The sequence below is a fragment of the Aquarana catesbeiana genome, linkage group LG04 (assembly GCF_042186555.1).
Source record: "Aquarana catesbeiana isolate 2022-GZ linkage group LG04, ASM4218655v1, whole genome shotgun sequence".
Lineage (NCBI taxonomy): Eukaryota > Metazoa > Chordata > Amphibia > Anura > Ranidae > Aquarana > Aquarana catesbeiana.
In genome coordinates, this window is record NC_133327.1 from 93,598,769 (window position 1) to 93,626,114 (window position 27,346).

General features: G+C 45.1%; 1 protein-coding gene across 3 annotated transcripts in view; it reads left to right on the top strand.

Annotated features, from left to right (window-relative positions):
- Positions 1–394: 394 nt before the first annotated feature.
- Positions 395–27,346, top strand: part of LOC141139361 (cleavage and polyadenylation specificity factor subunit 3-like) — a 41,095-nt gene continuing 14,143 nt past the window's right edge. Inside the window, exons 1-5 of one of the 3 annotated variants that reach the window (XM_073625382.1) lie at positions 404–1,083; positions 10,334–10,418; positions 19,566–19,712; positions 20,044–20,196; positions 22,448–22,556. In XM_073625382.1, the coding sequence (XP_073481483.1) occupies positions 20,071–20,196; positions 22,448–22,556 (235 nt within the window). In that variant the 5' untranslated portion in view covers positions 404–1,083; positions 10,334–10,418; positions 19,566–19,712; positions 20,044–20,070. Of the gene's footprint in view, positions 1,084–10,333; positions 10,419–19,565; positions 19,713–20,043; positions 20,197–22,447; positions 22,557–27,346 lie in introns of all 3 variants that reach the window. The other 2 variants (XM_073625379.1, XM_073625381.1) reach the window with 2 other exon arrangements.

Here is a 27,346-nt window from a genome sequence, read left to right on the forward strand (position 1 = left end):
CGGTACAGCTGGCTTTTGTAGTCCGTCAGATACTAGTGGGCGGGACTTAAATTTGGACAGCTGGGGGGCTCCTTAAGCCCGCGCCGACCATTCAATGTATTTCATGACTGGGGGGCGGAGACTAGAGGTCAGCAGAGAGCGAAGGGGAGGAGAGCCCACCCCCTCCCATCACGGCAAACACCTGGCGTCTATAACCATGACAACACCTTGGGGCGTCTCTCACTCTTACACGACTCCGCCCCTGTTCTGAGATGTCTATTGGCACCTTTATCCCAACACCGGCGTAGAATTAAAATCCGCCTCCGCCGCGTCAGGAGTGGAGAAGGGCTATGGGTGGGAGGTGCAATTACAATATGGGATGGGTGGGGGGGGGGGGCACAACCAGCCTAGATCCGCCCATGATAAGTTTCCTACGATCCTTTATTAAAGATGTCCGACTCGGCTTCAGTAAATCCCCGCCCCCTATCTCTGTAAATCCCCTAGTTACAATCTCCGCCCTCTTACCAGTCAAAGGTGTTGCTTTAGGAAGACATCAAGGTGGGCGTGACGGAGAACAGGCGAATGATACGTCTCCTCTAGCTGACTGACTGCAGACTGAACCTACCTCAGAGTGACGCACTAAGTTAACGCCCTCTCGCCGCGCGCTCGCACCTGATTGGCGGTCTCCATAGCAGGATCTGCCCCTGCATTTCTGCTGTGTATTAGCTCGCGGCCCGCAGCTGTCTGAAAGGCGTGGCCTATGTTTTGCCGGCCACTGGCTCCTCCCTCACATTCTCTGCTTAGCACGAAGCGATAGTGGTTGCCGCTGACAGGGAATCGGTCCTGGGGGCATCATGGAGCACGAGCAGCAGTGCAAGGAGGCCCCGCCCTCCGGGATTATCTGCGACGCCCCTTTGTGTCCGGAGATCGGCATACAGCAAGCCAGATGCAGGACTAGATGATGTAGTGCCTGTGCCCCGTGCAGCATAGGGAGGGAGGGATCTTGGAAGCACCTACAAAGTCTTATCCAATCATGCTTTGTCTGTGCTGCAGCCCCTCCCCTTTGTTTTGATTTCAGGAAGAAGAAGAAGAAGAAGCAGCTCTGTAAGTCGCACATGAATCTTTATTAATGTATACTTCAGGGAGGGGAGAAGGAATTTGTACAGCAGCCTGGACAGTGATAGGTTTGTTGTTTAGTGTAGACAAGGGACAGGACAAGAAGAAAACATATTCTTAGTGTTGTAATGACTCTGACACCAGGCTCTTGTTAACCACTTCAGCACCGGGCACTTTTACCCCCTCCCTGCCCAGGACAATTTTCAGCGCTGTCACACCTTCAGGCTGACTTTACACTATTGCCAACACAGACAAACCGGCACTGGAATCACGCTGGTTCCCACATTGCAATAGTGTGAACCCAGGCTAAATGACAATTGTGTGGTCATGCAACGCTGTACCCATATGACATTTTTATCATCTGTTTCACACAAATAGAGCTTTCGTTTAGTGGTATTTAATCACCACTGGGGTTTTTTATTTTTTGCTCAAAAAACTAAATAAAGACGAAAATTTAGAGGGGGGAAAAAATAAATCAATAAAAAAGGTTTTCTTAGTTTCTGTCAGTCTATTTTGCAATAAGTAATTTTTCTCCTTCACTGATGTGAGCTCATGAGGCTGCACTGAGGGGCACTGATAGGCATTGATGAGATGGAACTGATGAGAAGGCACTAAGATGCTGCACTGATGGGCACAAATTGGCATCACTGATGGGCACTGTTGGGGCTGCACACATAATCAGGGCACCGATTACCTGTACAGGTCTCCCCTGCAAGGAAATGCTGCTGATTGGCTCTCCTCATGTCACACTCTGTCATTGTGATGCGAGGAGAGACGATTACTGACACTTCCGTGTGTACATGTGATTGGACACAGCCAATCACATGGTTAAAGAGCCGTGTCATTGGCTCTTTACCGAAATCAGGGTCGCGCCTTGTCCCAGGGACACAGCACGCCCGCGATCACCGTGCTGCATGCCCTCACAGGCGTGTGACTGGGGCGGCAATGTTCCAGAACGAGAGGTGATCTCGCCCGCAGTCATTTTACTATACAGCAGGTGGGAGGCGGTTAAAGATACTCAGCATCAGAGGGACAGAACACAGACCTCATACATTCATTTCTATCAGCAAAAATCATGTTTATTAGAGATTTTTCTGACAGGAAGAAAAGAATGCACAAGCTCTGTGTGTTCTGTTTCTTTCCTCTGCTTGTTCCATCTTTAAAAGAGAAGTACAGCCAAAGCTCGTTAGGCTGTACCTCTCCTATAGATCACAGGAGTGCAGTTTGTTCTGCACTCCTGTGACCCGTGTCAGCTGACGTCACAGAGCCGCTCCAGGCTCGGGAAAGATCACGACAATGACGTCTGGATCCGCCCACATGCCTAGACAGCACCCGGCTCAGCCTCTCAGTGAGCCACTTAGAGCCTGATCCAGCCACTCCGCCCCCTCCACAGCCCAGCACTCCAGTGAGCAGAGAGCCGGTGAATGACAGTCAGCAGCTCTTTGCTCGGGGAGCTCTGAGAACCCAGTGATCGGCGGTGTTAGAACGATCAGGTCTCAGTGTTAGAGGAGGTGGTGGACAGATGTAGCATCGGACCAATGCTGCATCCACCTAGGCAAGTATGAATCTGGTATAAAACGAAACCCCATACTTCTCTTTTAACCCTTATGGCTCATTCACACTAGTTTTGCCCTCTGAAGAGCAATCAATATTTTAATTACTCTTCAGAGCACATTAGACAGGTGGCGAGAAGGTGTTGTATTGCCTCCTCTCTGCCTGCTTTATCTCCTTGAATCTTGCACTAGTGCACCACAACTGTGTGCATTGCAGAGCAGCCCTATTCACTTGAATGAGTCGTGTTCAGTGGATGGTAGCACCTGTCAAAAGCCACAGATGTTCCTGCCATGATGAAACACATCAAGACCACAGCATGTGCACACCTCTAGCTGGCTGTCTATGCAGCTAAAGAGGGGGTGTAGCAGTTAGGGGTGGTAAAAATGTGGCTCAACTGAAGGGTTTTACAGCCCCCTTCACTTTATTTTTGGTGGAGGAACAATGAATTGGCAGCTAATGTCTGTCAGGAGATCAACGTTTGTTTGTAATGCATGAATGAATTTTATCTGATGGTTTCAACTATATTCCCTTATGCTAGTTATGTATGTATCACGTTGTTTGCACTCAGCACTTTTATTAAATCATTTTGCACAGCATGAAATCAGCACATCTATTTAACCGCTGTCATATGACGGCCAGGCGGCGTGGCTCTTGTTCTGGGAGGGTGTCATATGACGCCCTGACCTTCCCAGCCCACCAGGGCCCACCGCCGTGTCACTTGGGACCCGATGCACGTGCCCGGCGGCCGCGATGTCTGCCGGGCACCCGCAATTGCCCGGTAACACAGCAAGACCGTGGATCTGTGTGTGTAAACACACAGATCCACGTCCTGTCAGAGGAGAGGAACACCGATCGGTCTCTTCCCCTTGTGAGCCCCCCCTACAGTTAGAAACACTCCCTAGGAAACATAATTAACCCCTCAATCACCCCCTAGTGTTAACCCCTTCACTGCCAGTCACGTTTAAACAGTAATCAGTGCATTTTTATAGAACGGATCGCTGTATAAATGTGAATGGTCCCAAAAATGTTTCAAAAGTGTCCGATATGATCGCCACAATATCGCAGTCACAATAAAAATCGCCACCATTACTAGTAAAAAAAAAATAAAAATGCCATAAATCTATCCCCTATTTTGTAGACGCTATAACTTTTGTGCAAACCAATCAATATACGCTTATTGCGATTTTTTTTTTTTTTACCAAAAATATGTAGAAGAATACATATCAGCCTAAACTGAGGAAAAAATGTGTTTTAAAAAAAAAAATTGTATATTTATTATAGCAAAAAGTAAAAAATAATGCGTTTTTTTTCAAACTTGTCACTATTCTTTTGTTTATAGCGCAAAAAATAAAAACCGCAGAGGTGATCAAATACCACTAAAAGAAAGCTCTATTTGTGGGGGAAAAAATGATAACAATTTCATTTGGGTACAGTGTTGTATGACCGCGCAATTGTCATTCAAAATGTGACAGCGCTGAAAGCTGAAAAATGGCCTGGGCAGGAAGGGGGTGAAAGTGCACTGGATTGAGGTGGTTAATATTTAGCTATTTCTCAAAGTGTTTGTATATTCACACTTTATGCAGTCTGCTGCTTTCTCCATTTTTTTTATCATTTTTTGGATGAATTACCACTAAGTGCTTGAGTCTGTGCACATTTATCAGATTCTATGTAACCTGTTCCTCTTAAGCCACTCCCACTGTTAGGTGTTATCTCTACATGACCTTCATCTTGTGGCCCTTAAATTACTATACTTAAAGAGGAGGTCCGGATTAAAAAAAAAAAACATTTTAAAAGTCAGCAGCTACAAACACTGTAGCTGCTGACTTTTAATAAGCATACTTACCTGTCCAGGGTGCCCGCGATGTCGGCTGCCCGAGGCCGATTCGTCCATCGGATCGGGTCCCAGCACCACCATTTAAAGTAAGGGAAACAAGCAGTGGAGCCTTGCGGCTTCACTGCCCATTTCCTACTGCGCATGTGCATTTTGCGCGGCGCTTTGTGAATGGACGGCTGTGTTCTGGGGGACACACACAGTTCCCAGAACACACCGCGCCACCTTCCCCAGAAGACAACGTGAGGAGCAGAGACAGAGACTAAAGACTGAAGATCACCGTGGTATAGGAACTGGCAGATTAGGACGATCTGCCTAGCAACAGCCATTTCTGGTAAGTAAAATTTTTTTTTTTTTCTATTTTTTTTTCACATTTTTAGGAGCATTTTGATGCAATTTTTTTTTTTTTTAGGGTGGACCCCCGCTTTAACTACCCCACTGCCTCATTGACTTGAGGTTATTGCTGGTCCTGACACCTTGCTAGGGGTTATCATTGCTGGTCCTGACACCTTGCTAGGGGTTATCATTGCTGGTCCTAACGTATGTTGGGGGCTCTTATTGCTAGCTCCAATGGAGCTTCTTTTTCTTCCACAGTCTCTTTAGGGTATCTCCAGGCTCTATTCAGCCTATAGAAAGAGGGAAAGGTAACAAACTATAGACTGGAAGAAACACTCCCTGTTGGCCACACCCACATTGTAGCCACGCCTACACACACAAATTTGGCGCATCAGCTCCCCCACTTATGCTTTCAGCACCCCCAAAAAAATTGTTCTGGAGATGCGATGAAGTGATCATGGCTGTGGCTGACGGAGAGGATTTGTGCATCTCATTCATAACATGGAGATAATGAGGAGAGGGAGGGGTGTGGGATACTGAGACTACCATGGCTGGCTGGTGGCAGTGCAGAGCTGAGGAGGGGGCGCTTACCATGCTGGTCTGAGGTGGAGGGGCCCCTCACCTTGTACATATAAAATCTATGACCCCCTCAACAGTAAATGGGGCTTTGTACAGCAGGCCTGAGTTGGAAGGGCCCCTCACTGTGTGGGAGGAGGCCCCTTACCCTGTAGGTCTAAAGTGTATTGGCCCCTGACAGTAAAGGGGGCCCTCAGTCTGCGGGCCACCTTTTATGCCTGAGAAAGAGGGACCCCTCACAGTAAAGAAGGCCTTGCCCTGGAGACTGAGGGGGCCCCTCAGTGTCTTTATGAGAAGAGGGACCCCCTGACAGTAAAGGGGGCCCTCAATCTGCAGGCCTGAGGTGGAAGGGCCGTTACCCTATACAACTAAAGAGGAGGGTCCTCTGACAGTGTACAGCAAATTGAAGGCTTGGATGGAGGGGGCCCCTTCACAGTAGGGGTGCTGAAATTAATCGATGCATCGCGATTCGGGTGTCCCCGATGCGGCATCGATGCATAAGGACCAGAAAATCGATGTCCGATGATGTCATTACTAGCCCCGCCCCTCCCGGGAAAGCGCTGCGTGCGTATTTTTAAAATGACTTTATTTTAATTAAAGTTGTATTACAATAGAGATGCTGTGCCCCCGCTGTATGTGCTTTTTTAAAAACAATGTCGCTTTATACCGAATTTCGCCATAGTAGTACGATCATGTGACTCCCGTCCCGCCCCTCCCCGCGCTCCTCTTCCGTCTCCTGAGTCCAGACGTCAGCGGGGATTTCTCAGTCCCACCCGCCTCTCTTCTAAAACGATAACTGTAGTCAGCGGACTGAGAATTCCCCACTGACGTCAGGACTCAGGAGACACGTGAGAGGAGAGCGGAGGGGAGAGGGGCGGGACGAGCCGGGAGTCACATGATCGTACTACTACGGCGAAATTCGGTATGAGGTGACATTTTTTAAAAGCACATACAGCGGGGGCACAGCATCTGTTGTAATATAACATTAATTAAAAGAAAGTAATTGTGGGGGGTTAATTTATGGCTGCATTTAATGGGCACAGGTGGCTGCGTTTGACGGGCACAGGTGGCTGCGTTTGACGGGCACAGGTGGCTGCGTTTGACGGGCACAGTGAGGCTGCATTTGATGGGGGAGGTTCAGTATTTTTCAGTTTGTTTGCGCCCCCCCAAAAAATTTTGAGCACCAGCTGCCACTGGTCAGCACAGAGACAGTACAGGGAACTTCACAGGGCTGTTTATCATCTGTGGATTCTATTCCTTCTGACCTCCAAGCAGCAGTGTGGGTGTGAATCTCTGTACCTTGTAGTGCACCGGATTACTGCACTTTTTAGGGAGTGACGTTATTTTTAATTCAAAGCAGAGTTCCAGTCAATTTTTTCTTTATTAGAAGTCAGCAGCTACAAAAAAAGTGCATCTTCTGACTTTTAATAAAAAGACACTCACCTGTCCCACAATCCAGCGACGTGGCCACCCAAATCCTCCTTTCTCTGCCCCGCCTGTCCACAGCGCTGGCAATACTACTGTGGGCATCCGGCTGTGACAGCTTGCAGCTTCACAGCCGGGTGCGCATGTCTCACTGCGCTGTCCTGCATAGCCGGGCAATCTTTTGGGAACTGTGATGTGTCCCAGAAGATTGCAGGGTAGAAGGGCCGCCTAGGCGGCCCAAGCAGAAGCTCGTCAGTAATCGCGATGCATCGCAGAATCGAATCGTTGACCAGATAATCGTAATCGAATCGAATCGTGAGACCAGTGAAGATGCGCAGCCCTACTTCACAGTGCTTAGTTTAGGGGCTTCTTGTAGTGGTAAGGGCCCCTGACAGTGTACAGCAAAGAGAGCCATCACCCTGTATACCTGAGGGGGTAAGGGGCCCCTCACTCTGCAAGGCTGAGGGGCCCCTGAAAGTATACTGTGACCCCCTCCCCCCCACCCATCTCCGCCACATATATGTTAATGCCTCTTTTCTTCGTGTATTTAACCACTTGCTTACTTGGCACTTAAACCCCCCTCCTGTCCAGACCAATTTTCAGCTTTCAGCGCTGTCGCACTTTGAATGACAATTGCGCGGTCATACAACACTGTACCCAAATGAAATTTTTATCTTTTTTTTTTCCACAAATAGAGCTTGGTGGTATTTGATCACCTCTGCAGTTTTTATTTTCTGTTATAAAAAATTTTAAAAGACCGAATTTAAAAAAAAATATATATTTTTTTTATATTTTGTTATAAAATTTTGCAAACAGGTAATTTTTCTCTTTCATTGATGTATGCTGATGAGGCTGCACTGATTAGCACCGATAGGCTGCACTGATGGGAACCGATGGGCTGCACTGATGGGCACCGACAGGGCAGCACTGGTGGGCACTGACAGGCGGTGCTGGTGGGCACTGAGAGGTGACACTGAGAGGTGGCACTGAAGGGCATTGATAGGTGGCATTGGTGGGCACTAATAGGTGGCACTGATAGGTGGCAGTGATGGGCACTGCTAGGTGGCACTGATGAGGCACTGATTGGCACCACTGGTGGGCATTGATGGGTGGCACTTGTGGGCATTGATAAGTGGCACTGGTGGGCACTGGCAGGGAGTACTTATTGGCACAGAGGAGGAGGCAGATGTGCCTCCTTCTTCTTCAGGACCAATGTCCCTTGAACATAAGCCGGTGATCGGCTTTTTTTGACAGCGAGGGAAAAAAAAAAACGATCACAAGCTTTTGTTTACACACATGATCAGCTGTCATTGGCTGACAGCTGATCACGTAGTAAGGGGCCGGGATCGGCCCCTTACCGGATTGGTGATCACCTGCGTCTTGGTGACTCAGTGATCACAGCGCGCGCCCTGCAGGGGGAGCGCAAAAAGGGGAGGACGTCCTATGATGGCCTCCCAGAAATTCAGGTCTGCGTTGTAGCTGTCATTCAGCTACAGCGTGGATGGCAAGTAGTTAAACTGTAGGGCCCAATACTGAATGCTATTGGAAGGGAGGGAGGCTTACCCTTTAGTTCTGAGAAAGAGGCACACCTGATAGTCCGGTACTCAGTATGGTGGGGTGAATCCAAAATGTTAGGAGGTGAGGGGAAATCTTTCCCTTGGAGACACCTGGTCTGGTGACAACTGTCCAATGGGGGAGGGGGGATTCCTTTGACTTCCTGTTGTGTTTGTGGGACAGGAAGTCAAAGTTCTCATTACGGGGCTAACTCTTCCCAAAACTACAATAGAAACATAGAAAAGTGATGGCAGAAAAAGACTGAGTAGTCCATCGGGTCTGCCCTCTTCTTTTTTTTTAGGGGGGGGGGTTGGGTTCTGGATCTTGTTCCACAGAGACAACAGGAAGTCAAAGGAATTCACCCCCCCCCCTTAGACAGTTGTCACAAGACCCAAGGGTACTTCCTGTCTGATAAATCTGTTGTCACTAGAACAGGAAGTGAGGGAGAATTAGCCCTCTAACAACACCCTGAATAGAAGTAGAAACCCAGCAGAGATTCTTATCCTTCCCTACTCCATCCAACTAAATAAGGAAGGAGTAGGAGTTAAGTCTTTTTAGAAGTGCAGACAGGCAGGACTTTTTATGACTGCAGAAACTCTGTCTCATAGATGGGTGTCCCGGCCTGTATCTTATACCTAACAATGTTCAAGGAGGAAGCAGTCAGCTCAGAGCTCTCTGTTCTGTTTAATATATTTGTCCAGTCAAAATCTTTATTTTTTATAGTTTTGGATGGAGTGGGGAAGGATTAGAACTCCTGTCAGGTTTTTACTGCACTAATTCTATGATACCCTAAAGAGACCCTGTCACCAGACTGTTCCTTACAGCAACAATCTTCCCAATAGATTATATGTACATCTAACATATTTTTCCCCAGATATTTTACCTGTAAAAACCATTGCCAAGGCTCCGCATACAATGCAATGAATATTCAGTGTCAGAGACAACAGGATAAAGTCAGAGACTACGAGCATGATACAAGAGACAGTCAGAGACTACAGACATGATACAAGTGATGGTCAGAGACTACAAACATGATACAAGAGACAGTCAGAGACTACAGACATGATACAAGAGATGGTCAGAGATTACAAACATGATACAAGAGACAGTCAGAGACTACCGACATGATACAAGTGATGGTCAGAGACTACAAACATGATACAAGAGACAGTCAGAGACTACAGACATGATACAAGAGATGGTCAGAGACTACAAACATGATACAAGAGACAGTCAGAGACTACAGACATGATACAAGAGATGGTCAGAGACATGATTCAAGAGATGATCATAAACTACAGAAATGATTCAAGAGATGATCAGGGACTGTGAACAGGATACAAGAGATGATCAGGGACTATGAATATGCTGCAGTAGTCGGTCAAAGACTGTAAACATGCTACAGGAGCCATTTAGGAGACTCTGGATATTCTTCACTAGACAATAATAGACTGGAGACATATTGCATGGGACTGCTATAACAGGGCAATAGGCAAATACAGATCAGTGCCTGCAGGGGCCCTGAGGGCTGCACAGAAAATGCCAAATAGTTGCAGGTTGGGGGCCTGAGATCTATGGTATTCCCCTTCGCTTTTCTCCTGGCTGCTACATTAAGGGTTAGGTGGGGAGGTGGAGGAGCTGGGTCATCACAGGCAGTAATAAGACCCTTCCAAAGGAAGAGAAGGGTATGGTGTGTAAGGAGAGATGGGCTGTGGTAGGAGATTGACACTTTCTGCATTCATCAAAATTTTTTGCGTGTTCAGAGGCACATTTCAAGTCAATGAAAGTTATTAATGAAAAGGAAAACACTGCAAGTATACATTTACAATGCTTGATTTTGGTGCTTTTACCTGCATATTCTGGTAATAGGGTCTCACCTCTTCTAAAAAGATCTCAAAGAAGCAAAGTATCCCCTGTGGTCACATTGGAGGTTCATAAAGTATTTGTCTTGTTTGTCTGCAGCTTCATTGGAACAATATGAAGAAGCTCTCCACTATTGCTTTGGGTGTAGACAGGACCTGCAGTGAGCCTCTGCCATTCCTGACAAGTAAGAGATGTCTTGTGAGAGAAGAGAACAGACCTTCTTTTGCATGCAATCCAAAATGTTATTTTCTTTTTAACATTTTATTAAAGTAAAATTCCAGGGTAATACTAACTAAGCTTAAAACTGCACCCACCCCTCTTATAACACCTATGCTATGTACCCTGTAAAAGAAAGATGCATATACTTACCTATTCTCAGGGCGCTCTGGTCTGGTCCTGTGATTGGCTCTTCTCTCTCAGCTAGCAGCGGCTTCAGGGAGGAGGAGGGTGCGCCGACAATGGATGGCCCATAGTAAGCCTATGGGTGAAGTCACCGCACAGACATTCGGCCATTGTCGTTCACTCTCTCCTCTCCCCTGTAGCTGGCATGAGGGATCGCGTGACTGGGCCTGAGAATAGGTGTTGGAAGGGAGGTGGTATGAGGTTTAGGCTTCATTACTATTAACCAGGAGGTTTACTTTAACACTTTCCAGCTAGCATGAGCAGGCCTATTAAACAATCATAATGCAAGTGGTGTTACTTGGGCTTCCCAATCATTTTATCACTGTGATTGGCGGTCACAATGATTACGTGATCAAAAGGACGCCCACCCGCTTCACATCGTTAACAGTGGCCAGAAGCTGTCGGTGATAGCACAGTCACTATACTGGGACACCCAACACAAACGAGTGGCACTTGCTGTATGTATATGTGTGACAGCTCAGGGTTAAAGATCACTGTCATACCGCTGCATATATACAGCCTATATTAACATGGTAGTTAAGTTTTATACATATCTAAAATACAATTATAAAGGGTCCCCAGTTATGCCATAATGTGCTAGTAAGCACTGCATATTAGCACATTATCGCAGGCTTGCCTGCCAAAGAAACCCTCCAGCGCTGCAGCATAATTGATCTAGTGGGCCCTAGATGCATCCATCTTTGCCTGGTCTTCCTTCTGGATTTTGTGCCTTCTGTGTTTAGTAATCTAGCATAACGTGAAAGCTAGTGGACCTGTTTGCAGACATAACTGATAACGTTTTTTTTTTTAGTTACAAAGAGGGTTCAAGTTACTAAAGAGGGCTGGTAGCATAGAGGCAAGTTTAGAGACTGATCACTTGTGGATCAAATGATTCCAAAATACAAATTGGGACAAGCCACACATGGACTCTTACTCAAATATTAACATAAAATACATTTTAAGAGAAGTATAGCCAAAGCATTTTTGGTCATACTTCTCATGTGGATCACAGGTGTGATTGCACCTAATTCTGTTCTCCTGTGACCCAGAATTAGCTGAAAGCGGGCTAAAGCCATCACAGAGGCTCTAGACCAGTGGTTCTCAACATGGGGGTTGAACGACAATTTGCCAGGGGTCACCGAATCCTGGGCTGTTCCTGAAGTCCGCACCGCTCTCCCAGTCTTTTCGCGGCCACCCAGCAGGGCTGTCCCTGCAGCCTGTGGCCGCCCAGCTAGGCTGTTCCTGTAGCCCGCGGCTGCCCACTCAGCCTCTTCGCAGCCGCCCATTCAGTTCATGGCATGGGTGGTTGGAGAGACAAGAGGTCAGCTGACTGGTGAGGAATGTGAAGTGGGAGGAGCCCCTATCTCCTGATTTCGGCATAGGTGTCACTGCTGCGAGACACCACATAGCTGGAGACACAGTGAGTAACACTACCAGGCTGTGTTTAGAGTTGCCATTAAAAGTCCCCACTACAGTTCTCAGATTAGCAGATGACCTTCTGATCAAGAGCACCTAAGCTGGCTGATCAGAACTCCCCCTAGCACTGCCACTGATCTCATCCCCCCACCAGCACTGCTACTCAAACTCCCACCCACCCCCACCAAGGAGTAAGAGAAGAAATCAAAATTGAGAATACATGAAAGGGAGAGGAAAAGAGGGGGAGGAACAAAGAAAAAGGGAGAGAAAGAATAATAGAAAGAACAAGAAAGATGGCTAGAGAGAAAAAAAAACAAGAAATTAGGATAGAGAGAGATAAAAGGGAAAGGAAGGAGAACAAAGAGAAAGAGTGGTACATCCTAAAATGTACCATAAGGGGTTTTAATACTGTATGAGTGGAAGGGACTCAGGGAGCGCTAAATGTCCATGGGTTAGGGGCGCAAATTACTGACAACCCACGCTATGAAAATAATTTTACTGTTAGGGGTCCCTACAACTTGTGAAATTTTATCAAGGTGTCACGGCACTATTAGGTTGCGAATCACTGCTCTAGACTCTGGAAAGATCCCAACCTCTTCCACTCCCTCCCCAACCCGACACTCCAGGGAGAGAGTGATGACTGACAGTGACCGCTGTCCACTTAGAGAGGACCCAAGAACTGAGCTATTAGTGGTCACATAATTGCTCAGTTCTCAGGCCTAGAGCCATACGGGGCAAAGTTTGCAGAATTTTAGATTCCTGCACTTCACTTCTCTTTTAACATTGTTGCCAGAAGCACTGGCACTGTTAGCGGCCAATCTCACCAGATTTGGAGTGAGATTTGGTGATGTCACTACTATGCTGTGCACATTTTTCCTTGCTTTTTTTTCATTCTGTGGATATGTTTCTTAAAGTGGAACTTTAGGGAAAAATGGCAGACAGGATTTTTAATGAAGAGACATACTAGATCACTTTTGCATTTAAGTTTTTTACTTGCATGTACAGCTTCTACACTGCACTGCACCCGCACAGCTCAGTGTATCATTTCAGCAATACTAAGATGAATGAACTCCGGGGGGAACGCCGAGACACCTCAGCGCTGTACGCCTTTCTACTTAGGTCATACTGTCACCTTACTGGGAATAGTCACTGAACAAAAAGTCGTAAATTTTCTACCCAGGCATAACCCCCCAGCTTAGTTAAGCCTCCGTTTTATAGCTAGTGTGCTTATGTGATGAAAGCGCCTACAGGCGTCTCGCCTGAAGAATTCTTTACCTGGGCTTAGTACCAGTGTCTTGGTTTTTATGGCCTATTTTGTACACCCCTGCTGGGAAGGAAAAGTCTTCATCCTCATTGGTTACCCAAGGCCAAGAGGCACTGTATATCTCTCCCCAGCCAATGGCTGCAAATTCTGATCTGTTTTCTGACAGGGTGAAGTCTCCTTGCCAGAATACAATATAACAGAGGGAGATATTCCCACATCAACACTGCTTATGTTGCAGTGATCTATCAGTTTTTTTATGTTCAACCCGCTTTTCTTTTTTTTTTTTTTTTTACACGAGGCTGGGTTGCTGGCAGAGTTAAAAATAAATAAATAAAAAATGATATACTTTGACTTCCACACAGCATACAGAAGATAAGAAATACACTGCAGGGTTTATACATAAAAAATAAGGACGGATGCTGAGAATCACACCAAGCGTAGAAAACAAGAGAAGTATTACTGTGTCCATACATACAGAATAATAGAAGATGAGGGAACACTTCATCTTCTCCTCAGGCCCTAATGAAGGGAGCTGATTTTTGTGGCCCTGGAATGTGTTGGCTTCACCTTTTGACTGTTTCTCTGATACAGAAGTGAAGTTGTATACAGAGTACAGAGGAGCGGAGATTCCAGTTCCCTGTAAGCAGAGCAGCCAAATCCATGCCGCTCCTCTGGTTGTTTGGCTGACAACTGAGGCTCCCTCAGCACAATATGCTTGTTTATACAGTCCTCCAGCATTGACATCTCTTGGTGAAGTCTCACCGCTGAAGAGGTGCAAGTGCGTGGCCCCTCCTGGCACCAGAGCCAGGCCTACCCCCTCAATCCTGTTTTTCATCAGCTGCTAGTACGTGGCCCTGCCTCTCACCAAAGCCAGCCCCTCCCCCTCAGTCATGATATTTTATTGGAAAAATGAATATTTGGTGTTGCGCTCCAAATGGATAAAGTGCTAATGTGATCAATAAAGTGCCAAATGTGCGAAAAATCCATATAAAAGTAGAAACAGTAAAATATCCAAAAATCCAAATATACTGTGATCACAAAAAACTACTATACAATCATACAGAAAGAGTCCATAAAATTCATATGATAAACCATGTAATCAAATGTGAAGAAAAGGAAGTATCCAAATTAATATAAAAAGATGAATGAGGTAGATATTAAAAAGTCTTCAGGAAAGGGTGCTGGTGAATAGGGTGCTGTGTTTCTTCAAACAATAGTGACACAGTGACTGGGTGGTTTTATCTTCGGCGTGCTCACACCTACAGGTGCAGTGGCTCCTTACCTTACTGCTGTAAGATAAACCGCATTAGTAATAATCGGGTGAAATACACGGTGCTATATCTTTCAAACGGTATCTCTAGATGTTTATCCTTATTGCTTTCAAGCAAGTAAACAAACTCAGTATTGGTAACTTGTATGCTTTTCTGCTACATCCACAAGTTTTGCCTCTCAGGGCAGTATTTTAGGTAAACCAGAAGGAAGGAGAAACAGGAAGCCCCAATAGTGAAGTATGTTTTAAATTATCGCATTTATTTAAAAGATATATATTGCGGTACTCACATAAAACGTTTCAGAGCAAAGTAAAACAAAACGAGCTCGTACTCCGAACGTCACTTCCGGTGTCCGTATGTTCCTACGCGTGGCGTCACGATCACGTGACTTCATCAGGGAATTTTTTTTTTTGCGAGTACCGCCATATATGTCTTTTAAATAAATGTGATATTTTAAAACATACTTCACTATTGGTTCTTCCTGTTTCTCCTTCCTTCTTCCATTTCCATATCCATAAACATTTAAAATGGCACTACAAACCAATAGTGCTATTTAATTCATTTTTAACATTTAAAGCAAACTCCCCCATCCATTAATGTCTCCATGCTTTATTTTGCTGAGAAATCACTTTGAAAAACACCCCCCTATCATTTCTGTCTGTGGCCATCTTAAGTAAGGGCAGATGATTCATGTTGCATTTACTTCCTGGAATCCATCTGCCCTTAGCTAAAGCATGCAGATAGGATGGTGTGCTCAGCTGGGAAAACCCCCCCTCCTCTCCTGAAGACTCCTGGGATGCATGACATCATTTGCCTGGGCATAGTTACATAGTTACATAGTTAGTCAGGTTGAAAAATGACACAAGTCCATCCAGTTCAACCATAAATAAATAAATTAAATTAAATGAAAAATATTGTACAATCCAATATACCCAATTCTATACCCACAGTTGATCCAGAGGAAGGCAAAAAACCCCAGCAGAGCATCCTCCAATTTACTACAGCAGGGGAAAAAAATTCCTTCCTGATCCCCAAAGAGGCAATCGAATTTTCCCTGGATCAACTTTACCTATAAATGTTAGTACCCAGTTATATTATGTACATTTAAGAAAGTATCCAGGCCTTTCCTAAAGCAATCTACTGAGCTGGCCAGAACCACCTCTGGTGGGAGTCTATTCCACATTTTCACAGCTCTTAAACTGTGAAGAAACCTTTCCGTATATGGAGAAGAAATCTCTTTTCCTCTAGACGTAAAGAGTGCCCCCATGTCCTCTGTGTTGATCGTAAAAAGAATAACTCAACACCAAGTTCCCTATATGGACCCCTTATATATTTGAACATGTTGATCATATCCCCCCTTATTCTTCTCTTCTCAAGAGTGAATAAATTCAGTTCCTCTAATCTTTCCTCATAGCTGATCTCCACCATGCCTCTTATCAGTTTGGTTGCCCTTCTCTGCACTTTCTCCAGTTCCCCGATATCCTTTTTGAGAACTGGTGCCCAAAACTGAACTGCATATTCCAGATGAGGTCTTACTAATGATTTGAACAGGGGCAAAATTATATCTCTCTCTCTGGAGTCCATACCTCTCTTAATACAAGAAAGGGCTTTGCTCGCTTTGGAAACCGCAGCTTGGCATTGCATGCTATTATTGAGCTTATGATCTACCAAAACCCCCAGATCCTTCTCCACTATAGATCCCCCCAGTTGTACTCCCCCTAGCATGTATGATGCATGCATATTCTTAGCCCCCAAATGCATAACTTTACATTTCTCAACATTAAACCTCATTTGCCACATAGTCGCCCAATTGTGCATTGAGGTCGGCTTGTAAATTGGAGACATCCTGTAAGGATGTTATTCCACTGCATAGCTTGGTGTCATCTGCAAAGACAGAAATGTTACTTTTGATCCCAGACCCAATATCATTTATAAAGATATTAAAAAGTAAGGGTCCCAGCACTGAACCTTGAGGTACACCACTGATAACCCTAGACCATTCAGAGTAAGAATCATTAACCACTACTCTCTGAATTCTGTCTTTTAGCCAGTTTTCTATCCATTTACAAACTGATATTTCCAAGCCTGTAGACTTTACCTTACACATAGCCGTGTGTGCGGGACTGTATCGAACGCTTTTGCAAAATCCAAGTATACCACCTCCACCGCCACCCCTCTGTCCAAGGTTTTACTTACCTCTTCACAAAAAGAAATCAGGTTTGTCTGACAACTTCTGTCTTTCATGAACCCATGCTGTCTGTTGCTTAAAATGTTTTTTTCCAGCAAGAACTCGTTTATGTGGTCTTTTAATAAACGCTCCAGTATCTTCCCGACTATAGAAGTTAAACTAACAGGTCTATAGTTACTTGGTAAAGACTTTGATCCCTTTTTAAATACAGGCACCACGTCCGCCCTGTGCCAATCCAGTGGTACTATTCCCGTCATTAATGAGTCCCTAGCAATTAGATACAATGGCTTTGAAATTACTGAGCTCAATTCTTTTAGGATCTGTGGGTGGATGCCATCAGGTCCAGGTCCTTTATCCACTTTTATTTTGTCTAAATATTTCTGGACCATATCACTTTTGAGCCATTGCAGATCATTTGGGGCTGTTTCAATACCACCCCCATTATGGACATGAGCTCCCCCATGCTCTTTTGTATACACAGAGCTGATAAAAGTATTTAATAAATTAGCGTTCTCCTTGTCCCCAGTCACCCACTCTCTAGATTATTTTGTAAAGGGCCTACATGCTCAGACCTGACCTTTTTACTATTAATATATTTGAAGAATTTTTTGGGGTTTGTCCTACTATCTTTTGCAATCTGTCATTCGTTTTGAATTTTTGCATCCTTGATTTCCTTTTTACATATTCTGTTAAATTCTTTGTAACATTTAGAGCCCTTTCACACTGGGGCGGTTTGCAGGCGCTATTGCACTAATAATAGCGCCTGCAAACGACCCGAAAGTGCCGCTGCTTTCATTCCAGTGTGAAAGCCCCGAGGGCTTTCACACTGGAGCGATGCGCTGGCAGGACGGTAAAAAAAAGTCCTGCCAGCAGCATCTTCGGAGCGGTGAAGGAGTGGAGTGTATACCGCTCCTTTACTGCTCCTGCCCATTGAAATCATTGGGACGGCGCGGCTATACCACCGGCAAAGCGCCTCTGCAGAGGCGCTTTGCGGTGGTATTTTACCCTTTCTCGGCCGCTAGCGGGGGGTAAAACTGCCCCGCTAGCGGCCGAATACCGACGGTAAAACGTCGCTAATAATAGCGGCGTTTTACCGCCGACGCCCGCCCCAGTGTGAAGGGACTCTAAAACAACACTAGTGTTCCTTCATTTTTATATTTTTTAAAAGCTCTTTTCTTATTGTTTATAACTTTGACCGTGAGCCACATAGGTTTTATTTTTAGCCTTTTAGACTTATTGCCCATGGGAATATACTTTACAGTGAGGTCCCAAACAGTCTTTTTGAAGAATTCCCATTTCTGCTCTGTGTTTATCGATGCCAATATTCCCTCCCAGTCTAAATCCTGGAGAGCAGCCCTCATCCTTGGAAAATTTGCTCTCTTGAAGTTAAGTGTTTTTATCTTTCCCGTATGTATTTCTTGTTTACAGCTAACATCAAATGCAATCATGTTATGATCACTGCTACCCAGGTGTTCCTTTATCCAAACATTAGTAATAAGTTCTGCGTGGTTTGACATTACCAGGTCCAACAGAGCTTCATTCCTAGTTGGGTCCTCAATAAACTGGACCATAAAATTGTCCTGTAATAGGTTTATCAATTTTTGCCCTTTAACTGTCCCAGCAGTGCCATTACTCCAGTCAAATTCTGGGTAGTTAAAATGCCCCATTATTATCACTGTCCCAGCCCTTGCAGCCCTTTCCATCTGCAAGGAACTGAGTCTATTCCTCGTTAACATTGGGTGGTCTATAACAAACTCCAATGATTAACTTTGAACTATGCACATCTATATTCAGTTCCACCCATAATGCTTCAGACTCATCACACTCTCCATCAACCAGGTCCTCTTTCACACTTGCCTTGAGATCACCTCTCAGATAGAGACAGACCCCACCACCTATCCTTTTTACCCTGTCTCTCCGAAAGAGTGCATAGTCAGGAATATTAATAGCCCAGTCATGTGAGGATTGAAGCCAAGTTTCAGCAATACCGATTACATCATAGCTCTCCTCAGGCACCAGAGCTTCCAACTCGCCTATTTTGCTTGGCAGACTTCTGGCATTGGTGAGCAAACACTTTAATGCATTATTACATTTTGCTCTGGTGTTTTTCATATCATTTTCAGTAGTACAAATGGCACTTTAGTTTCCAGTGGCTGTTTGCAACATGGGAACTTTCTTGTCACCTGCCATAACCCATCCCCCCATCTATCACCATTCCACCCTCCATTAATGTCTGACCCCTAACTGGCCTGTGTTCCTAATGTAATTCTAGTTCCCCCCCCCATCCTAGTTTAAATGCTCCTCCAGCCTTCTCATAAACCTCTCCCCCCAGCACAGCAGACCCTCTTCCATTCAACTGCAAACCTTCTTTAGCATATAGGTTACACCCCAATGAAAAGTCAGCCCAGTGCTGACTTAGAAAGCAGGAAGTAACTGAAGAAATGTTAAAAAGTTTAAAACAAATAAATATATACTTTCCTATCTATTTCATAATGCTAGCAGTATAAGGATTACAAATAAACAGTGTTTCGCTTTTAATCGTTTTTTGTTTATTTATCTACACTGCTTGCTTATACCACGAACTGTAGAAAGGTGTTCCACATCTTTACCATATATAGCTATTAAAGTGTATATTTTTCACTGAAAATATATTCCAATATATATTATAGGCGTTTATGCATACAAATTTGTGGATACCACCTTTTAAATTTTCAATCTGTATTTGCGCATTTAAGCAGGTGTGTGAAATATTAAATATATAAACATTGTTATTGTAATATCTTTCCTCAGAATATCATGTCTGAACCTGAGGAAGTCACCACCATGTCTGGACAGAAACTGCCTCTAAAGATGTCTGTAGATTACATCTCATTCTCAGCACATACAGACTACCAGCAGACCAGTGAGTTCATCAGGGCCCTCAAACCTCCCCGTGTGGTAAGTGAATCCCCATGCTAGTGTATACATCCTGTGCCTTGGCAGCATAATCTTCTTTTTAGACAAGTAATAATAATGGAAAACCCATACAAGGGGGAATCCGTCTTCAATACTTTTCTACTGGAAGCTGCAATTTTGTGACATGCAAGCTATATACTATTTCCAGGTCAATCATCTGACCTGGTAACTCTGAACTGGTTTTTCATTACCCCATAATGAGTATAAAGCTTTTCAAACAGGACTTTACTTCAATGACAGATTCCCCTTAGTAAAAGTTATTTTATTGGTGGCACATAATATGTAGCATCCAATGGAATTCCTTGTTTTGCAGATCTTGGTACATGGGGAATAGAATGAAATGGTCCATCTTAAAGCTGCAATTCTCTGGGAATATGAGGACAATGAGGAAGTTAATATTGAGGTTCACAACCCCAGAAATACAGAGGCAGTGTCTCTAAACTTCAGAGGAGAGAAGCTAGCTAAGGTACGCTATGATATATGGTGGGCTAAAGTACCACACACTACTTTAAATGATGGTAATGGTGTCCTGTAGAGATAATTAACTGGCATGGTTTGTTTCATGATGTCTCCTAGGATGGTTTTCTCCTCAACTCATTAGTTCTGTTAGGAATTGGGTTGCCCATAACAAGAGGTTCACCTGAGTCTGAGTCTTCTCACATGTTGGGAAATTAGATGGGGAAAATCTACAGATTTCATTAAAAAATGTTGATACAAGCAAATAGATAGCCGTTGTTTCTTCTAATTTACAGCTGTTCTGTACACTGTGTGTGTTCACCAAGGTACGTGCTCTGTTCCTGCTTTCCCTGAGTATTCTTGTTATAGAGTACCTGGGTGACTTACTTCCGAGGAAGATATCTGCTTTTCTTTTGGAAACCAAGCTGTCCTGAACTTACAGAAGTCAGCCCTAGTCCCAACTCAGAGGTTAGATTATTTAGTTCTGACCCTGGAAGCCATCCATGCGAGAATGATTCCCCCTCCAAACAAATATCTTGCTTAAGACTGACAAATCCCTCTATTCGCTTTTGCATGAGGGTTCTGAAAAACATGGTAACCTCTTTTGAGGCAGTGCCCTTTGCCCAGTTTAATTTCAGGCCCTTCCAACAGAATAATTTAGTGGCATGGGGACAGGTGTACACAGTCATTGGATTCCCGGATGCCTTTACACCACAGCATATGAGACCCCAGGCTGGTGGATCTCCTCACAGAAGCTGGAGATAGGGAGGTCTCTCCAGAACACCTTTGACAACAGATGCTAGCCTGGCAGGCTGAAATTAAATTATGGCCATTGCCTTGGTCCATGGGAAGTGGTCCCCACAGGAAAGGTCATTGCCCATCAATATTCTGGAATTGGGGAGGATTCGTTTTGTTCTGCTGCATTGGTCATTGCAGCTTGAAGGGGCTTCCTGAAAAGTTTCAGTAGGGCAACGCCACAGCGGTGACATACATAAATCATTAGGAAGCACCAGCAGTCTGGCTTCTAAAGAAGAAGTGGATCTCCTTCAGCCTTGGGTGGAATATTATGCTCCTGCACTCTCCATGTCCGCAATTCAGGGGTAGAAAATTTGCAGGAGGATTTTCTCAGTCAACAACAACTGCCTTCCAGGGTGCGGACTCTTCACTCAGAGGTGTTGAAGGAACTCTGACAATGGGAGGGAATCCTAGATGTGGATATTCTGGCATTTAGGTTCAATCAGAAGCTCAATAGGTTCATCTCCAGGACCAGGAATCCTTGCATGTTCAGGGTGGATGTTCTGTTGACACCGAGGGACCAGGTCTCCCTAATTTATGCCTTCCCATCATTACAGCATCTACCTAGTCTGCTTTGTTGAATTCATGTGGAAGGAATTCTGTTGATTCTGATCACCTGGCCCAGGAGAACATGGTACTCTGACATTGTGAACATGCAGCGGACAACCCTTGGACCCTTCCGATTCAACCCAACTTCCTGTTGCAAGGGCTGATCTTCAATTCTTCTTTGCATTCTGCTTTAATGGCATGGCTGTTGAAACCAGGGTCCTGAGAGATGGGGGAGTCTCTGTTTCAGTCATTCCTACCCTGCTGAGAGCTAGGAAGGCGATTTCAAGGAAAATTTACCACAGGACTTGGAAGTTTGCTTGGTGTAAATCTTGGGGTTTTCTTCCTTGTAAGAATGTTGTGGGCAGAATCCTGGATTTTGACATATGTCACCCTTCCATGCGCTCTTTGCTGCAAAGGCCAGTTATAAGTGGGGGCAGTGGAATACTGGTGAGGGGGTGCACTGGACACCTTTTCTGCCATTGTGCCTGTAAGGAGGGATGGGCTCTCTCCAGGCTTACCTGCCCTCTATCCATTACAATGAATGTGCTTCCACTGTGGAGGCTCTCAAAATTTAGCGTTAGGACTGCAGAAAATACTGGGGTGCTGTAAAGTGGCTCTGCAGCTTACGCATGTATTTGCAAATGTGTGCAAACTAAACCACTATTTTTTAATCATACTGTTGGACAGGACAATTCGGTTGGTTGCAAGCTGGTCGGTAAGTTGAGCTAAGAATTTTCTTTGGTTTTGTTTGATATGCTTCACCTTTCCATGTGGGGGCAATGGTCATTTGTACATTTTTTTTTTTTGCAGAGCCTATAAAGATAAAACATGGGAACACGTGCATGTATTGCAAAGATGTACTGTACTTTTTTTTTTTTTGTTTACCAAATTTTTTTAAATTTTTTTATTTTAAAAAGGTGATGGGCTCTCTCGCAGATAAGAAACCAGAACAGTGTCTATGGATTTCGGGAATCCTTGTTAAGAGAAACTTTAACTATTACATCCTTTCTCCAAATGACCTTTCCAGTAAGTACATATGCAGAATTCTGCCTTGTAGTAGTCCTGAATATGTGAATACCTATGTTCTCCATCATAGGTTATATTCTGAAGTTTGTAATATATCAGACATTCAGTTTGCAGGTTGTTTTTGTATTGTACAATGCAAAGTTGCATATTACCCTTTAACCACCTCCGTACTGCTATATTGTAAAAGAACTATGGGAAAGGTGGTTGTCCTTTTATGGAGTGCCATTTTTTTACACTTAAAGAAGAACTTTACCCAAAAGGGGAAGTTCCGCTTGTTTGCATCCCCCTACTGTCACATTTGGCACTTTTTGGGGGGGAGTAGGTACATGGTTTTGACAGGTTCCCACTTCTGATTAGATGCGCTGCAGCGATCTGAATGGGAATTTGCCCCCCCTTCACCCAACGCCTTCTGGGACACATCCCAAGTCCTAGAAGACCGCAGAACAATTCACAAAGCACAGCACAGTGCGGGTAGTGCATGCACATTGTGAAACTGGCCTGTGAAGCCGCAAGGCTTCACTGCTGGCTTCCTTTACTTTAGGATGCTGGCACTTGGACCCAAAGCCGATTAAAGAATCGGCTCAGGTGAGGACATCGCTGGATCCCTGGACAAGTAAGTGACCTTATATTAAAAGTCAGCAGCTACAGTATTTTTAGCTGCTGACTTGAAATTTTTTTTGGGAGCCTGGAGCTCCTTTAAAGACCTTTTTCTGTTTGAAAGCCTGAGGACATTATTATTATTATTATTATTATTATACACGCTTTATATAGTGCCAACAGTTTACACAGCGCTTTACAATGTAGAGGGGGACAGCGCAATTACAGTACAGTTCAATACAGAAGGGACAGGAGGGCCCTGCTCATAGAGCTTACATTCTAAAGGGAGGTAGTGATGGTAAAAAAGGTAATAGATACAGGGAATGATTTGATGGGGGGTGGCTTGGGGACAGTTGTTAGGTGGATGTGGGATAGGCTTCCCTGAATAAGTGAGTCCTGAAGGCAAGCATGAGAGGAGTTAACAAGGGAGCTTGAGAGCAGGAGGTCCTGGAAGGAGCGGAGGGGACGATTTAGGCGATATGTGCTGATGAGATTGGTGATGTAGCTGGGGGCGATGTTGTGGATGGCCTTGTATGTTGTGGTTAGCATTTTGAATTCTATACGGTGGGGTAGGGGAAGCCAGTGAAGGGATTGGCAGAGAGGGGCAGCAGTCAATGTGGGGGCTGAAGGAGAGGTCAGAGTCAAGGATTACACCCAGCACCCTGGCATGTGGCGGGACCAATGGTTGTGCTGTTGATCTTAATGGTAAAGTCATGGTGGGGGGACACCAGGAAATATCACAAGCTCAGTTTTAGAAAGATTGAGTTTGAGAAAGTGATGTGACATCCATACCGATATGTCATTCAGTAAGTTTGAGATCCGTGAGGAGATCGAGGGGGTGAGTTGAGTAGTGGAGAGATAGATCTGGGTCTCATCGGTGTAGAGGTGGTATTGGAAGCCATGGGAGGTTATCAACTGGCCCAGGGAAGAGGTATAGAGCGAAAATAGGAGGGGCCCAAGGACAGAGCCTCGGGGTACCCCAACAGAGAGAGGAAGAGGAGATGGAGTTGTAAGTGATACTGAAAATGCGCTGAGATAGGTAGGAGGAGAACCAGGATAAACCAGAATCACAGAGGCCAAGGGAGTGTAGTTTGCTGAGGAGGAGCAGGTGGTCAACTGTGTCGAAGGCAGCAGAGAGGTATATGAGTATGAGGACATGTCAGTGGACTACAAGAGCGCTCCCCGTAGCCCATTAAAACTATAAGCCCATCGTCTACTGTGGCAGACGGTACTTGCGATTTTATTTGTTCAAAACAATCTGTAAATATAAGTTGCGGCTGTGTGGACTGAGCCCTGCACAGCCAAGCTGTTTTTTAAAGTGACAGTGGGTGTGGAGAAAAGAACCCCTGCCCACTGTCACAGGGAGTGGGGGTGCAGGGGGAAGAAGCTGGAGCATTTTACATGCTCCACCCTAAATACAAGTGGCATATGTAACCTGTTCCAAAGGAGAACTTAGCACTCGGTCAGCCAGTATGCATGTTAATGTCTGTGAACCAGACGGCATGGTTCACACACAAGGTGTACAGGGCTGATCCAAGGAGCTCTGTACCACTGTGATGACCAATTGAGCACACCACGTCTGTTTAGAAAAACGATGGGTAACTTAATGAATGAAAGATCATATTTTGGTTCTGGAGCAAAAGAAAATGTAGATTCAGGATAGGAGAGTGTTTGATTGTGGGACTGTTTTTTAAACTTTTCTCCTCCCCCTCCGTTATTTTTGATCTCATTCTGTTTCTCTGTATTACCCCTTATCTCCATTACCCTGCAAATTCAAACATTAACCTATTTATCTTCATCATCCCACTGTAAGCGACCAGTACATTAACAATCTCATCTCCTTTCTATATGACCATTGATGCTGCACCATTACCAACCTTTAATCACCTCACTACCAGCATGTTTTTTTCACTTCCAAAAAAATTGGGCAAGAAATTAGATCACCTTGTTGTGTCTACTTTCCAAAAAAGGGGTAATTTGGGGGGTGTTTGTACCGTCCTGGCATTTTATTTGCTGTATTTTAAAACAATTATAACAGACAGTAAGGGAAACCTTTTCTTTTTTTTTTTTCCAACATTTTTGGTCTTTTTTTTTTTTAACCTTTTGTATAATAAAAAAATAAAAAGCCCAGTGGTTATTAAATACTACCAAAAGAAAGTAATATCGATCTCAAATATAAGTCGTTAATTTGTTTTGTGGACCCTGGTAGGGAAATCTCGATACCTGACCTAGCTTTGCCCACGTTCAGCTGTTGGGATGACAGCTGAACATTATGGCTGGGTTTTATATCATTCAAGGCTGGCACTAATTTCATGTTTGGGAGATGTAAGTAAAAAATGCAACCCAATGGCCTTCAGCAAGAAAAAAAATAAATCACTCTTAACTAAAACTGTTTTCTTTAATCGTACATCACGGGACACAGAGCCATAGTAATCACTATGTGGGTTATAGGCCATCTTCAGGTGCTGGACACTGGCACACCCTAAACAGGAAGTTGCCTCCCTATATAACCCCTCCCATACCGGGAGTACCTCAGTTTTTTTGCCAGTGTCTAAGGTGTTGGTCACGAGTGAAGATGTGCTGTGCTGAGCTCCACTGGGGCAATCCTTGCTGGGTCTAGCTATGCAGCCGGATCCATTCAAAGTGTCTTTTAGGCCGAATTGAAAGGTACCCGGGCCTCGTGTCTGAAGAAATGAGGTTTTGCCTGTAACGCTTCTCATTTTAGAGAGCTGGACCCCGGGATCCAGTGCTTTGCTATTTTCAACCAGAAAGTTTTACTGGTGGGGTGCTATTATGGGTCCAGGAGTGTGGGTTCCCCGAGGATCCCCGGTTCCTGAAGGTTTGTTAACAGAGCCCACCATGAAGGGTGAAGATTACCTAAGAGTCACCACTGGGGGCTGTATAGAGCACGTACCTTCTCATGCTTTCCTCAGAGATCACACTGTGTCAGGATTGGAAGCAGCAGGCTTTTTCCTCTGGCTAGCAGGCAGACCTCCAGTAAGTTTGGGGGGGTTTCTTCCACCAGACACCCCCCATCTGGACAAAACTCCCCCCCTCTGCCTGGAAAGGGGAAAGCTAAAAACGATCGGCATGCCCCTCTGTTTTCTTACCGCCCCTGCACGGCGGCCTGTCTAGGTCTCCTCCTCGCCATCCCTCCTTCACACACAAGCCGATCCCGTCGGAGCAGAGGCCCGCGCTCGCGCAGGAAAACTCTCTTTTGAAAGAGAGAGGAGGGGGCGTGAGGGGGGTGGGGCTTAGCGTTGGCGTCCTCCAACATCCGGCGCGGGAGTGCTCTTAAAAAGCTCAATTTTTGCTGCTGAGTGTCCACTTCCTGTTTTGGGTTCGCTAAAGCCTTCTCAAAACTGTGCATGCCTTTCCTGTCCATTCATTGTTGGGAAAGTTTATGTATTCTGAGTGGGATCACCCAGATAAGCATTTTTTCCCTCCTAAGAAGTTTTTCACACTTTATCCTATGGCGGAAAAAACGTATTAAAGGTGGAAGATACCAGCAATTGACGCTGCTATATCTTCTGATTAAAAGTTACTTGTCTGTCAGACAATGCTCAAATACTTAGGGATCCAACGGATAAAGAGTTGGAATTCCTATTAAAAAAACATACCGTATTTATCGGCGTATAACACGCACCCCAAGTTTAGGAGAGAATTTTAAGGAAAAAAACTTTTAGGAGGGAAGTTTAAGGAAAAGAAACTTACATTAAAATGCCCATCAATGCAGCCTCATCAGTGTTCATCTGCAGCCTTGTTAGTGTCATTGCAGCCTTTTCAGTGTCAGTGCAGCCTTGTCCCCAGTGCAGCCTTGTCAATGCAGCCTTGTCCCCAGTGCAGCCTTGTCAGTGCAGCCTTGTCAGTGCAGCCTTGTCCCCAGTGCAGCCTTGTCCCCAGTGCAGCCTTGTCCCCAGTGCAGCCTTGTCCCCAGAGCAGCCTTGTCCCCAGAGCAGCCTTGTCCCCAGAGCAGCCTTGTCCCCAGAGCAGCCTTGTCCACAGAGCAGCTTTGTCCCCAGTGTCCCTGCAGCCTTGTCCCCGCCGCCGCCACCATACACATACTAGTACTTTTAAATATGGCGCCGCGGAGTTCGGAGGGACTCGGGGCCGGCGGAAGTGAACGAACGCCGCCGAGATACACATAGCCGAGGGTTCTCGGCTCTTTCCGGCGCCGCTCACAGTCCCGCCCA